The sequence below is a fragment of the Corvus brachyrhynchos genome, unplaced genomic scaffold (assembly GCF_000691975.1).
Source record: "Corvus brachyrhynchos isolate BGI_N302 unplaced genomic scaffold, ASM69197v1 scaffold6, whole genome shotgun sequence".
Classification (NCBI taxonomy): Eukaryota; Metazoa; Chordata; class Aves; order Passeriformes; family Corvidae; genus Corvus; species Corvus brachyrhynchos.
The window spans coordinates 848,708-863,886 of record NW_008238632.1 but is presented as its reverse complement, the minus strand read 5'-3'; the positions used below and the strand labels follow the sequence as shown (position 1 = coordinate 863,886).

The 15,179-nt window shown below is 36.3% G+C and overlaps 1 protein-coding gene across 6 annotated transcripts in view; it reads left to right on the top strand.

Annotated features, from left to right (window-relative positions):
• The window catches only part of UTRN (utrophin), a 356,936-nt gene that overhangs the window by 278,958 nt on the left and 62,799 nt on the right, over positions 1–15,179 (top strand). For all 6 annotated transcript variants that reach the window (XM_017737228.1, XM_017737227.1, XM_017737229.1 and 3 more), the window contains 3 exons: positions 269–415; positions 1,792–1,870; positions 6,768–6,828. In XM_017737228.1, coding sequence (XP_017592717.1) covers positions 269–415; positions 1,792–1,870; positions 6,768–6,828 — 287 coding nt within the window. The remainder of the gene's footprint in view (positions 1–268; positions 416–1,791; positions 1,871–6,767; positions 6,829–15,179) is intronic.

Here is a 15,179-nt window from a genome sequence, read left to right as displayed (position 1 = left end):
CAAAAAATAATAAATTTAATTGATTTAGGGGTGCACTTTGCTTATGGGCATTTCAGTAAGTTTCATACTGTTTTTCCCTGAAGGTGGATATAAGTGATACAATAGAATATTGAAGTGAGTGAAGTTTTCTTTGCCTGGGACTGACTTGTGTGCAGTTACTCAGCACAAGCTGCCACACTGGGCAGGTCAGCACCATGTGGAGCTTACAGTGGCTTCTGTGCTGCTCAGATGTAGATTGAACATCAGTGTATGTTTCTTACCCTTTTAGGCTTTTAGAGAAGAAATTGCTCCCATCAACTTAAAAGTTAAAACAGTGAATGATTTGTCCAGCCAGCTGTCTCCGCTTGACCTTTATCCATCTTTAAAGATGTCTCGTCAGCTGGATGATCTTAACATGCGGTGGAAACTTTTACAGGTATTCTTCTGCATATGTGCAGTAGGTGTGTGGGGAGGGATATTTCTCACTCTCCTCTGTTTTCTTAAAAGATGCATTGTTACCATGTGTTCATTACTTCTGTCACTAAGGTGTTATCTGTTGGTACCAATGCAACAAAAGGAGCTGTCTTTTCTTCTGTAGCTTGGCCAAAAGCTTTTCCTTTCAATCTATTTCAGGAGTGTATTCACACAGGAAACTGCATTAAACTCTGGGGAATAGTGGGCACTAATGCTGCATGGTTTTTTGTATGTCTTGTAGCAGTAGGTTTTACTGCATAAATCTGTCACCAAAAACTGCGGTGTAAATATTTCTGTTGTGTTTCCAGCTTGTGTGAAAGCTGTTTTATTTTGTCTTTCAATGTTCAGTTTCTGTAGGAAATGTCACTTAAGGTGACTTAAGTATTAGTAGAGCTATAACAAGATAAAAGCCATGGCAATGTAGCATAAAAAACAGAAGAGGATATGCTGAGAGAGATTCATATTGCTTAGTTATGATTATTGTGCTTAAATAGTCTAAGAAAGGTAAATCAATGTGCCTGATTACAGCTGAAACTCATACATAGTTTCACAATGGATGATTTAGTGAAGTTTCTTACATCAGTTAAAAGTTCATTTATCAAATTCTGAATTTTCTCTCTTTTTTGTGTTTGTAGGAAATACTTATCACATCTCTAGTGAGGGTGGTGGGAATGAATTTTCAAAACCTGGGCACCAGTTTCTGGGCCAGTAGTCTTGAATGAGTCACTCCTGAGAGGCAAAGCTGTTATTGTGTCATATCAGACATTTTCTTCCCTAATATTGTTTGGTAGTGGGATTTTTCCTCTTGTTTTGTTTGTGGATTTTTTTGAGGGGTGAGGTGTTGTATTCGTCCTCTCAAATTTGGTTACCCAAGCAACCAAAGTACTGCTGGGTGTGCTACAGCAGTTTAAATTAAACTGAGGGGCATCATGTCAGCCAGTGAAGCAGTATCTTCCAAAATGGTTCTGTGCTGAAAAGGCAGCTGTGAGATCAATGCAATCAGGCTGAGACCTGCTGACTATGGGAATTTGGACAACAGAAGGGTTGGGAGGAGGTCAGGAACTTCAGCAGTTGGCTATAGTCACCATGAAACTACTGTTGTTCGTTATTGATCTACAGTTCTCACACAAGAACACTGCAAGATACGAACATGATTCTCATTAAGCAGATACAAGAAAAAAATGTAGCCTTAAATAGGTGGATGCCAAATAATTGCTGTGACACACAAACAAATTGATTTCACTAAAAGGACTGTAAACAAGTGATTTTCTTCTCATGACCCTAGTGTTGCAAAGTACACGCAATGTAGATTTTGAGTATGTGTGTGTTTATGTGTAGGTGTCTGTAGAGGATCGCCTTAAACAGTTACAGGAGGCACACCGAGATTTTGGACCTGCATCACAGCATTTTCTTTCCAGTAAGTTCCTTGAATTAATAGATACATGTAACATATGATGGCTTTCTCAAACACTGACTGATCTTTACTCCAGGTTTCCCAATGGTTGAGGAAGTTCCTCTTCCATGATATTATCTACCTCCTTGTTTTTGTAGGGGTGTTTCATCATAACGTCACTGACATTGTGACTACTGTGCTTCCCACTCTATCTTTCTGAGATGGTTGTGCCCTCATTGCTTTATTCTTTGTCCTCTGCTGCAATGCCTGACCAGTGACTGTTCCAGAATCTTTGGATGTTCATGACCACATCTTTTCATCCTTTGCCAGCTCTTTCTTCCATTTCCTTTGCTTCCACACTTGCTAGGATGGCACAAAGGAAGAGCTGCCTGGATTTTTTTTTTTTTTTTTTAATGAAAGACTTCATGTCATACATTGCTGGAACTTCAAGTAAAGGGCTGGGAAAAGCCAGCATACATCACTTCCTCAGGACCTATCCTTGCATGTTTTAAATAAACATTTAAAAGTATAAGCCTCTAATCTCACATATACTAAGAGAGCAGTTTTGATATAGTTGTTATACATAGATAGGTTGTGCTATCAAGGTCCATGTTGGCTTCCTGATGTTCCAACCTACCTGCCATCATCAGAGCTAATGAGACAGAATTTTAACTCAGTCACCTCTCCAGTTTTTAACTAAGAGCTTCTATAATAAAGATAACATTATTGCAGAAGTTGAGAAGTCAGCATAAAAATGAGCAGCTCTTTCCCAGAGATTCTGAAGTAGTGTATGTCACTGTATGGCTAAACTGTTAATATAATTTAAGCCACTAAATAAATCTTGATTTTGTTCTTGACTTATGTGACAATGATGTTCTTATTTTAAATTGACAGTTAGTTTTTCAGTAAACCAGATGCAGTGTATATAAAATATTACAGCTGTTATGCAAACCAGCAATTCCTGGAGCCATTTTGTCCTGTTTTTAAATTGACAGATCAAGCAAACAACTTTAAAAGTATATGATTTATTTCTTTTTTAAAGCTATATTAGAAATATTGCATACTGTTGCCACAGTGGTTTTGTAGCTCTTGTGGTCTCAAACTTGTAACATGGACAGTACACCTATGTAATAATTTATTAAAAAGACTATAGATAGAGTGCTACCTTTGGCACTGCTGAAGAATGCCAGATGAACTGTTCAAGAGACTAGTCAGTCTAGTCTGTAAATAAAACAGGTTAGGAAACAATGTAGAAGAAGTTTCTCAGACTCTAGCTCTCTTATTCTAGTTGAGAATAAGAGAATCAGTGGAAGAGTCCACATGTAAAGCTTGCCAGGAAAGGTTGGCTGGTTTTGTTTGTCTTGGCCCGGATCATTTCCTTGAATTGGTTTACAGCATGCCACAATAAAACACCGCATCCACAAGTCTGAGTGGTGAACTGGTTTTGTTGCTGGTTAAAACATTTATAGAATTATGTCCACAGAGACTATTGCAGTGCCTTATCAGCATTCCTCAGCCGTGTTTAGGGAATATTCTTCAGGCTTAAAGAGACATTCGGTTTATGTTACATACCAAAGTAAAAAAGGGAAAGTTTCCAGGGTGCATGTTGGTAGATACCACAAAGAATTACAGCTAAGTAACACAATTTTGGAAAAACAAATAATATGTAGTCATCCATTTAAACCCTTTGTTAAAAACAACCTCTTTCCCCACACCAAGTACAACTAAAGCTTCTTTAAAAAAAACCCAACAGAATAAAACAAACAAAAAAACCCCAACCCAAACCTTTTTTAGAGCTTTAGACAGAGTTAAAGAACTTATACCTACAGCTTTATGTAATGTCTGTAAAATGTAAGTCAGGAACAGTAACTTCAAAAGTAAAATAATAATAAAAAAATGATTAAATCTGGAAAGTTGAGGACTTTATCCTGAAAGGTTGAAAGACTGTGTATTCTAAATCAAAATTTTCAAACCTTTTTAGCAGCAATAAGTGACTTCTAACTGTGAGGAACAAGGAGAGTAGTAGTCTGAATGAAACAATCTCAAACTCCTAAAACTGAGATTGATTATATATGCATGTCTTGTGCAAATCTCCATTACCAAAGATGCACTTCTGTCTTAGAGGGCAGGTTTTTTTCTGTGCTTATCTGAGAGCAGCTATTTTCAATTTACCTCACCTACATGTTACTCTTCCTCCAAATACTAACAAGGAACCATAACTTGCCATCACACTGTTTTCAACTGACTAGATCCCAGTTGTCATTTAATCAGGAATTTTTGCTAGCAAGACACCTATTTCTGCCTGTTCATCAGATTCATAGAATGATAGAATAGCCCTCTTTGAAAGGGACTGACCTCAAAAGATCATGTAGTCCAACCTTTCATGGGAAAGGGAGCATAGATGAGATTATCCAGCACCCTGGTTCCAGTCCTGTTAGTCCAGTGATTTCATCTCTGCAGTGGCTAGAAATGTTTCATTACTAAAAAGACACAGTGCAGCATTTGATACTACTGCTTGACTTCTTGGAACACCAATTGCATGGATTCATGCAGACCATCACAATTAAAGAGCTTCAAAATATTTTTGAAGACCACCAAACAATGTATTAGCCCTTCATACAATGTTCTGCATTATGAGTCTGAGGTAAAGCTGTATTAGTAGGCCACTGCAATCTATGATCGCTCTTTTTGCTGAGCTATTTTTCCCCTCCCTTCATTGGGAGGCAGAATTTGGTTGATTTGCTTTTCAGTGCTTTTGAGATGGAAGGTAAGCACTTTTCAAGTTAATTACTGAGCAGTAAATTTTACACATCCCTAAAACAGATAAAGGTCCATTTATTTTTGCAAAAGGGTTGCTTTTGCTGTCTCCTGCCTTTAGAAATAGTAACTTCTTTTTTCTATAATTAATTTCTTTTCCAAGACTGATGATCCACTACTCTCTGTTATGTTTCTTGTATGCTTTCTAAGATGAATCCATGAACATCCACAGAGCACTGACTCCACATGTTCCCTAACAAACAGCTTATGTCTCCAGTGGCCTGCTCAAAGCCATACCAATATCTGCAGGCCTGCTAGTGAATGCCATATTGATAACTACTATGTTCAGTTTTTATCAGTGATTTTTTAAAAAAAAAGGTAATTTCATTTTCCAGACTTCCATACAGCAGAGAGCTGGCAATGTTTTACAAAAGTTGTTCCCAAATAAATAGAACATTACTTGTTCCATAATCATTAGTAATTTAATTGATTGCATTGTTTAGTTCATTTTTATGTCAGTGCAGAATATCTATATCTGTCATAGCAAATAAATTGTATTTAAGCAAATTCTTACTTAGCTGATATAATTAATGTACTAGAACAGAAGCCACCATAGGTATCAAATTGCAACACTAGAGAATGAAACTTCAAAGCTGATGGCCACCTTCACCGATTTGGTTGATTTTGCCTTTTTCAGATTTATGAAGGCTTAAGGATTATTTTTTAGGTAGCTATGTCTATTTGAGCATTTAGCCTTTACTATGTTTTTTCTTTACCTACCTCTTTATTGCAATTGCTATCTTCTTCTTCAAATAGAGATGGAATTTTCTCTATTTTTTTCCAGTAAAGAATGTGGTTTACTTTATTCCTGTAATTTCCCAAATATTCTTCCCAGTTAATCTGTCTTTCAGTACATGAATATTTCTTAAATTATAAACCATGAAATTTTGTGTGCTTTAGGAAGTGGTCACAGCCATGAAACCCCTAGGGGAACAGCCAGCTGGTAGCAGAGCAAGACCCACCTCTGTCTGTAGCTGCAACAGCCTATGGGGCTTACACAGCCTGTAAGCCTTCACTGCAGTTTTGAGAGGTCTTAAGGGAAGAGGAGAGTGGATTTTTTTTTTGAGTGGATTTTTTTTTTTCCCAGAGGGATGGATCCCAAAGTAGGCCATGCTTGCAGAAAATTACATTAATCGAGAGTTTAATTACTTGAGATCCAGTGTGGATCAAAGCAGTGTCTCATTTTTCTAAGGTTTCAAACAGAGGCATCAGGACCCAAGAGCACGCACTCTGTGTTGGAAGCACTGACAAATGTGTGCAATGTGAATTCATCTTATTGTGATGATTGCTTAGTCCTACCTGTTCTTTCAATCTTGCTTCTGCAGAGAATCTAGTGCAAAGGGTTTTTTCAATGCTAAAACCCTAATTACCCAGGCACTAGTCTGATATTTTCTGATATGTGTACCTATGGTTTTTCAGTAAATAGCTATTTTTAAATTGAACACCAGCAGTCCTGTTGGCCTGAACACTTTTTACCTTTTGTCCCCTGGGATGTTTAGATCAGCAGAGTTGTAGTGTCATGCATGACTTCATGCCTTTTTTGACTCAGTGTAGAGAAGGCTTCCTGATATTGTGGATGATACCTGATTTGCATAAATTCTGCAAAGATTACAGATTAATTCATTTTTTCTTGGCCATACAGTGCTAATATTAATTTGAGTTGCAAATAGGAAGTAAGGGTTGTAACTAATAAAAATAAGGTTGATGTTTCTTCTTCTTGTTCTGTAGTAGAACATTATTTATAGTAGTGGAATCATTTATTTTAAAAGCATAAACTGATAATAATCCTACAGAGGTAGGAAAACAAGTGTCTGCAGTTTCTGTAAATGGGTAGCTTGCTTGCTCAGAATTTATCATCCTCCTTTGAAGTAGAATAATCACATTTGTTTTATTTCCAGCATGGCATCAAATAGATGTCTGTAATCATCCTGATAGATTGCCATAATTTTCTTCTGCTGCTTTTCTAATTACTGCAAATAGCCTGGGAAATTTTAATTGTTTCCATTTAATTTATTATAACCATATTAATTGTAAAATAAATAAAGGAGAGATTTCTTAATATGGCAGGTGCTTTCTAATAACAACCTTCTCTTTATTTCCTCAGCCTCAGTACAGTTTCCATGGCAGAGATCTGTTTCACATAACAAAGTGCCCTATTATATCAAGTAAGTTTGCCTTGATTCTTTTTTCTTAAGCATAACAGAGGGTCCTATCAGCGTAACTTAGCAGAAAAACATAGGTACTAAGTAGTTGCTAGAAATGATATCAAGAGTTTCTCTACGTAGAGTTACACTGCCTATACTATAAAGTCATGTTTATTGCTTTGCATGCTGTTAACTTAGAAATATGTAAAAAGAAGTAAATGACAAACCCTGATTAAAAACCTCGCTCAGACAAGAAACAGCAGAGCCACTCCAGTGTAATACATTGTCAGTGTTCAAACTGAACTTGTTCTTATGTGTGTGGCTCAGAGTATAAACTGTAGAGGGAAAAAAACCTGAATAAATAATGTATTTAAAATTACGAAGTTTATAACCTAGAGCAGAACAATGGTGACTAATATCTATTGAGCCCATTCATCATTTTGTGCAAAATTCTTTTGGCAATAGACATGCCTTGTCTGTCCTTTTGTCATCTTCTTTACTTGATGGAAGTTTTTATAGTGCTTGATATTAAGGTAAATTTTACAAATACCTTGATTACCAAAAGGAATGATTAAGATATTTATTTCTGAAATAATGGGGAATACCTAAGTTACAGAGCTGTAGAGATCTCAAGGTGTTCTACTCAGAGCAATCCCTAACTTAGCTTTTCATACTCTACCAATGTTTATTTTGTTTGCCAGTACTTTTAAGGTCAAAGATTGCAGCTTTGAGAGGAAGATAGGTCTTTGCCAGAGAGGTAAATGGAATTTTAAGAAGGTACTGTGTATGAGTGAGACCCAGAGTACTTCATTTTAGGCTGAAGGAAATCTGTGTTAAAATGTTACCAGTTTGGTTTAAGAAAAGAGTAGGGTTTTTAAGTCTGTAGGATGACTATGAATTGGACCTGAAGATAGTTCATTTTAAAAGAATGTGAGGGTTTTTTTACTATTGCGTATTGCTTGTAACTCTGTGAGCCACATTTTGTGCTTCAAACAATTTACAAGTACTTGAGAGCTTTGAAAAGCAGGTAGCAATAAATCTATGTCGATCAAAGCTGTTAGCATTCTTGAGATGTGACAGTTGTTTTTAAACTGTCATATGAAGATTAATTTCTTTAAAGGGTCTGAGTAGGTAACCAGAAAAAGCAAAAACCTACTTTGAACATCCTTGAATTCTCTATAAAAGCATTTGTGCTTCTGCTCAAAAGTTTTGCAAGGGGCAGTGAGAACTGTGACACGCTGGAGAAGAGGTTCCTGCCTCCCTCCCAAGTGGAAGAGGAGAAGGCAGAAGTTGGATGTGGAGGTGTACTCACTGCTCAGACTCAGGCAGAAGTGCTGTTAAAATGATCATACCTGCAGCAGTAATTCAAGGAAAATGCCTAAGTGGCAAACTTCAGAAAGCAAGAGGAAAACTACCCTAAACCTGTCATTTTTTCTTGTGGTTATGTCCTTAGTGGGTGTTGAAAGATTCATGTTCCTGTTCTACCTTATCAGAGTCGATAGCTGGATCTGGGGACATGAGTGGGCCTCAGAGTGTTCTGTGGAGCTCACCAGTACATTCAGGGTTAGGAACAGATGGAACAAGCTAAGATAAACCTTCTGATCTGTGCTGAGCAAGGCAAAGATTTTAAACTTGAATATTTCATATGCATATCTTTGTTTTTCTTATCTAATACATTCTTCTAAGTTTCTGAGGATCTCTCTTACCCTACTTCAGCCAAAGTTCAGTTTTTGAGAAATCTTTTTTTTTTTTTTCATTTTTTTTATTGCTGGTTCAGAAGAAAGTCTTTCCAGTATGTGCACTAGGTGCAATCTTTCACCAGTTGGTGGCAAAGCATCCCCTGGTACAGTGGCCTTGCTCTCATAGTAGTGTGTTGGCAGCCCTAGAGCTAGACTGTGGAATGAAGCCAGCTGGGGCTCAGAAACAAACCCCAACATCTCTTAGAAATTGTTTTTAGTGGTCTTGCACAGAAAGTTTAATAAGGGGGCAGAAGTGTAGGGCAAGTTCTTTGAGGGTTGAGGCCTTTATAGTATCAGAGACCACTGTTTTATATTCAGGATGGCTTTAATGAAGTCAACAGAATTAACTACTGCATCTCAAGACTTTTCCAGTAATCTTACCCTACTTTCAACATGATATATGCTGCTGAAGCAATGTCTTGATTCTTGTGTCTTGAAAAAAATTATGGTACATGTAACTGGTAGGATTTATTTATTTTGAAAAGCTTGAGGATTTCAGAAGCTTCACAGTCTGGAAAGCAGACTGACCTTGGCAGTTTCCTACATTTTTTATTTCTTACTGATCTAAACTTCATTGTTTTCAGCAGCATCTAGATAAATCAGAGAATTGTGGAAGATAAAGCAGGAAATAGCTAGTTCTGAACTTCATTTGCTTTGTTATGATCAGGCTGGAGAGTACTCTTGGCTTTAAATACCCTTTTAAATCTTTGTCTGTTACTTAATTCCAGACACAGTTTAAAGAAGAGAGAAAAACAATACTGACAAGAAAAACTTGCTTGTTTGGAATGATTACATGAGTAAGACAATTCAAGAGAACAGTCAATAGGATTTAATGGTGGTTTTTATATAGAAAGAAAAGCTAGGAAAGAGGGAGAAACTGACTTAATTTTCTCTTTTTTTAAAATTATACTAACGTCTTTCAATGAGTTGCCTTTGATATAAAAAACAGCATGATTAGAAGGAACAGTTGCAGTAAGTCTCAAAACTTTTATCATTTGAGAGCAACTGACAGTATTTGCAGGAAGACTTCTATGTTCAGAGGGAAGATTTAAGATACCAGTTGTTCATTTTATGGTATAGCAGAACACGAATAATAAAAGTATTATCCAATGATTGGTGGCTGAAAAATGAGAAGTTTTAAAATTAATTCTGAAACATAAATGCTAATCGAAATCAGGTTACTTAAATTCTGAATAAGAACACTTTTTTTTAGATAACCATGAATTCATACCTTTACTTCATTTTGATAGCTTTTTGTAAGTGTCCTTGAATGTAAAATATTCAGAAAGTGACATAGCTGCAGATAATGATGATGTGCCTCTGTTAAGATGAGTATTTGGGAAAAATAAGAGAAAGAACCAACTGCACTCTGCAACTTTATTGCACACAGAATGTAGTTTAAAAAAAACTAGGGAACCGCACCTAAGAAGGCAGGAGGAATTACTTTAGGTAGCACTTAATCTGTAAGGAGAATGTCAAAATGATGCAAGATGTCTGTATTTTCAGATAAGAAGCACTTTGGTTCCTGACACCAGAGGTAGCTTGTGTTTACATGAGTAGAGAGAAGTGGCTCAGTGGAAGGTCTTTGGTGTGGTGGCTTTGGAGTCCAGTTGGTTCTTTCCACCCCTTTTGCTAACAGTTGGCACATCTGCCCTTTCTGGGATTGTATTTAATCAGGTAATGAAGCATAGGAAAGATCAAAAAGCCAGGGTACAACCTCCTCTGCCCTATAAGTTCAGGCAGAGGCAGTCTGGCTTAGAGCATTTTGGAAAGGATCAACTATCCTGCTTAGCTGGAAGAAGGATTTTGGCCCAGGTTTATCAAGGTGTGTGTCTCCTGGGCTGTGGTAGATATTTGGTAGAACTGAACTTATACACATAATTTACCCTGTCACTTTTCTTCTCTTGAATTATCTTACTGTCTAAGTCAGATTTGTGAAATGTTGCTGCCTCTGTTGATGTGATTTTATTTAATCCTTTTTGCGTCCTGTTTGATTTTTTTTCTTAATGCCAATTATAGAATATTTTATATTTTTGTAGTCTGTGTCTTCTCTGTCGCAGTAAAATTCAATGAAAACCTTAATCTGTAAAATCCTGGGACTGCTAAAAAAAAAAAAACATAGTCTTTCATACTTTTTAAATTGAACTAATGAGCATATGGAGGGGAATAAAACACAGAAGGTACAGTATTTATCAGTGCACTTTAGGTGATAAGAGTGTGAGGTTTGGACAAAAGGTTTGGCAAACTTGCTATTGAATACGTTTTTCATAGGTTGGTTTGTAAAGGTTTGAGATTCAATAGGGAAAAATTTCTGTTGTTGTTTGTTTATAACTATATAAGACATCCTTGGCCTCCGTAACAGTAAATGAAAGAAATAAAGCCTTTATTACGTAGCATTTAAATAAAAATATTCTAAAGAGAAACAGAATAATAAATGAAACACTATGATCATTAAGTATCCATGAGGGAAACATGATGAATGTGCAGAAAGCATAATTTCCCTAGTATTTCTCACTTTTTCTTTTAAGTATAATTTAAGTGTACTTCAGCCATGTACCTTTCAATGGTATAAATTATTAGATATTTGTGTTGTGCAGAAGAAACAAAAGGGTAATACAGAAGAGGTCACAGTGAGTTTAATCTCATGCAGGACATTACATAGGGAGAGCAATTTCTTGTTGCAACCATTAAATTGATCGATATCAAACGCCATAGTTGCCCTGGTTACTTTTCTGTAGTCCTGCAAAGTGGCTGGTATCACCAGCGTCTTAGAAATCCTATTTTATCACCTCCTATATCGTGTTCAGCTTTGTGGGAGACTGGAATAAAATATTTTCTGCATCTCCATGTTTTAAGACTCCTCAGAAAGTCTTTCCTGATGTTTGGTTTATGCCTGTGTGGGGAAGAGGGAGAGAACTAATGGAACAGAGGAAAAAAAATTTTTTTCTTATTCTAATTATATCCGTAATCTCATTCTTGTAAGTATTAGGTGTTTCCCTTAGAAGGGAAAACAAAATCTAATTTACAGAGGAGGTAATACAGGTTTGAGTGTTTGAGAGTTTCTTCAATTACCAGTTCCTGTGCTAGTCTTTGTTTTCAATTAAAGAAATGCAGTAGCACATTTCTCTGAAGTGATTTCAAAATATCTGCATATAAATTGTTCTAGCAATCTCTAAGGTGCAATTCCCTTGTGATGCATTATGCCAACTCTTTTCACCACAAAGCAGTATTTTCTAATGGGCTTAAAAAAAAAAAAAAAAGAAGAAGAAAATATGCAGTATCTAGACAAAACACCATGACATAAAGTGGGGATGTTATGCCATTCGAAATTTGGCAAGGGTAGCAAAGTCAGAGTTCTGAGTGCTGTCAATTCATTAGTGATCAGTAAAGATTCTGATTTCGGGTAATATTTTGTGCAGATGACTACAGGAATAGAAAGGTACTTAATATCATGCCAGAGTGCTGTTTTTTGTGGTGTTCACCTGTGATTATCAACAGAGGCCTTGTCCACGATAAGAAATGATAAAAAAGACCCACAAATCTGTCTCTAGTTTTCTTTCTTGTACAAAAAAGCTGAAATAGAACAAATGGATTTTTTTTCACAACTCCATGGGCATCTTGAAACACCTGGAGATGTAGAACTCAATCCATTCATTTCAACAGGACTGTTCTTTCATTTCTAAAGAGAATAAATTAAATTACATGTTAACTGTTTCTTAGCTTTTTATTTACAATTGGGAAGTGTTTTTAAAATGGATTATCTTTGCCAATTATAATTAGAAAGATGCCAGCAAACATAATGGCTAAGAAACAGATTTTAAGGGCAAATGTTTGTCTATGCTTTAGAGCACTTCATTAACATGTGGGGGGTTTGTAGTTTGGAGTATTTGATGGTTATTATGTTTTTTAGTTAGTGGAATTTACACAAATGCATTTAGACTTTTTGAATTACACTGCTTTGTCAGGTAATATGTTCATGGATGCATGTTTTGCTGTGTGGCTCATATTGGGTCCATAAGTTTGGCAGAAGAGATTTAGAAGACTCTTGCTCTGAATAACTCATTCTTTTGGCAGTAACAAAAAAAACCCTGCTTCTCAGTGAAATGCTTTTAATTCTTCCCTGACTAAACCACGAGGAAAGATGTAATATGTTCTTGCCACTTGGGTTACTGCCCTGTAGAGGAGCTCACTTCTGTAATAGCAGAAATCCCTCCTTATGCCACCCACTGAACAGAATGAAATCTAGTAACTGGGGCTCCAGTACACCTTGAATTTTTTTTTTTTTTGTGCCATCTACAAGTGAAATGAATAATGAGTCCAATTGTTGTTCACCTTCAATCAAAGTTAATAATCACCTCACTCTATGAGTAGTTCTTGACATTAGCAGGGTACTTGCAAGAGAAGGTGCTCCTTGGCACAGTCATCACTGTGACCTGGGACAGAAGTGCCATGGTAGTTGTAACAGAGAGGGAAGACTCTGCAGGTTTCTCTGCTCTTGGTTAAGTGCTTGTTTTGAATTTTTTTGGTTCAGTGAGATGACTTTTTTACAGTTCTTATTAAAATTACATTCCTGGGGTTTTTTTCCATGGCTCTGTCCAGAGTAGTCTGGCTTTGGTGCCTAAATGAAACCTACCCATGGAATATATTTAATGGTGGTAGCAGCACTGCCCATGACAATGAAGCTGCTGCCTCCCGTGACCTGAACAGACTGTTGAGCTGGTGATTCATTCACTCTGAGCCCATTCCTCTTCTCTGTGGGATCCTCGTACAGAATTGCTTGGCTGTTACCAATGGTTTCTTGCTAGGTGTTTTGGGATTAGGCTGGCACAGTCATGTTCACCCTCTGTAGTCACTTAGCAGCTGTCAGGTAGAACTGACTTCTAGGTAATTATGGAAGGGATTCTCTCTCACCTTTTTTCAGTTTCACCAGATGATGTTCACTTGGCCTCCTTTGTCATGTTCTCAAATTCTGTGTGCAATAGAAAGAAACTGAGTGATAAGTTTTAAAAACCCATTGGTCTTTATGTAATCTGGCACAAATGTATTAATTTTGCAAATAAAAGAGAAACATAAAAATATTTTATGGTCGTTATTTTATTAGGCATAAATTTCATGTTTTGTGTTTTTCTGTAAAGAGAAAACTGCACTAAATGGAGAAACAAGATTACAGTGCAGGATACAGAGCTTTTTGATATCTCATTCACTTTTTCTGCTTCCTGTAAAGTAAACACAAAATTTTTAAAAAGTGGGGTTTTTTTGGTATGGCATGTTGTCACTATTAAAGTGATTTTAGATACAACTGTAGTGAAACTCTGTATTTAAAGTATGCAATTTCAATAATGAAACCGTTGTTTGTTCTTAATTCTTGGAAACTTGATTAAAGGGATAAAGTTTGATTAGTAAAATCAGTTCTTATGCATTGCATATGGGTTTATAAATTATTTAGAAGCTGGAATCTAAATTGCAATTAACTATACCCACATCCTAATCAAGGACTTAGCTATTTTTTCTTCTATTTTTAAAAAATAATTTAAAAAAAAAAGGAAAGGTCTCTGGACCTAGCTAAATAACCTTTGCACTCCTGCTGCACCTCTCAGGAATATCCTTACAGCCCCCCACTAGTCAGAAATATATTTGTTCATGAAACCATATTTCTAATGCCAGAAAATAGGGAAATAAAAACTGTGATTCAACGAAGTCCCTATAATCACGGCTAGTTTTGACATCATAGTTTGTAAGGCAGTTAGCAGGACTTAGCTAAATTGCATGTAGTTTACATGCAGTGTTTGCATTAATATTTCAACATTTAAAATAGAGGGAAATGTATTTCTATGTATACCTGTATGTACAGCTTCTCTCACAGTACTGCCACCTACCTTTATTTTTAACACAGAAGTTTGACGGTGTTTTCATTAAGGCTTTATTTTTCTCAGAATATCCTAAGAAATCCTTTTCACCTATGATCCTGATGGTAAAATCACTTGTTTTGGGGTTTGTTATTTTGTTTTGGGGCATGACTTTTGGAGGTGGCTTCTTAGGGAAGTTGAGTTAAAGCAGTGTCCTTAAAACAAGCTTTATTAAACTGATCACATGTTGTATCCATTTCTGTGGGCAGTTGTGATAGGTTTAGTCAACAATTCTAAATGAGCAGCATGATATTTGTGGCATCCTCTTAACATGATAGTGCAGACATTTGGCAACTTCAGGAGTAGCTTTGAGATTATTAAATAAGCTGAGCAGTATGAACCATTATATTGTATTTTCTCTTCCTATTTACTTCAGTATTTACTGAGGCTGTACATATTCTTTTTTCCAATATACTGTAGTCTTTTGACACCAGGGTGAAAATGCTGGACAGTCACCTGCCTTTACCATGACAAAGCATAAAATCTATATATATTCTTTCTTGTTGATGGCTCCATGATGATTTATTGGTGTGCCTTTTCCAGGAAAAGCTACTTGTTTTTGAAATCACTTTTCTGGATAAGAATAGTGATGTTTTAGAAGTCTTTCTAAAAAGTACAAACCCATTGATTTACTGGTGTGCATTAACTTTGGTGCTCAGCATTACCAGAGCCTCGACCACCTTATTGGAAATTTGAAATGTGAATGCAATTCATATGACAATGATAT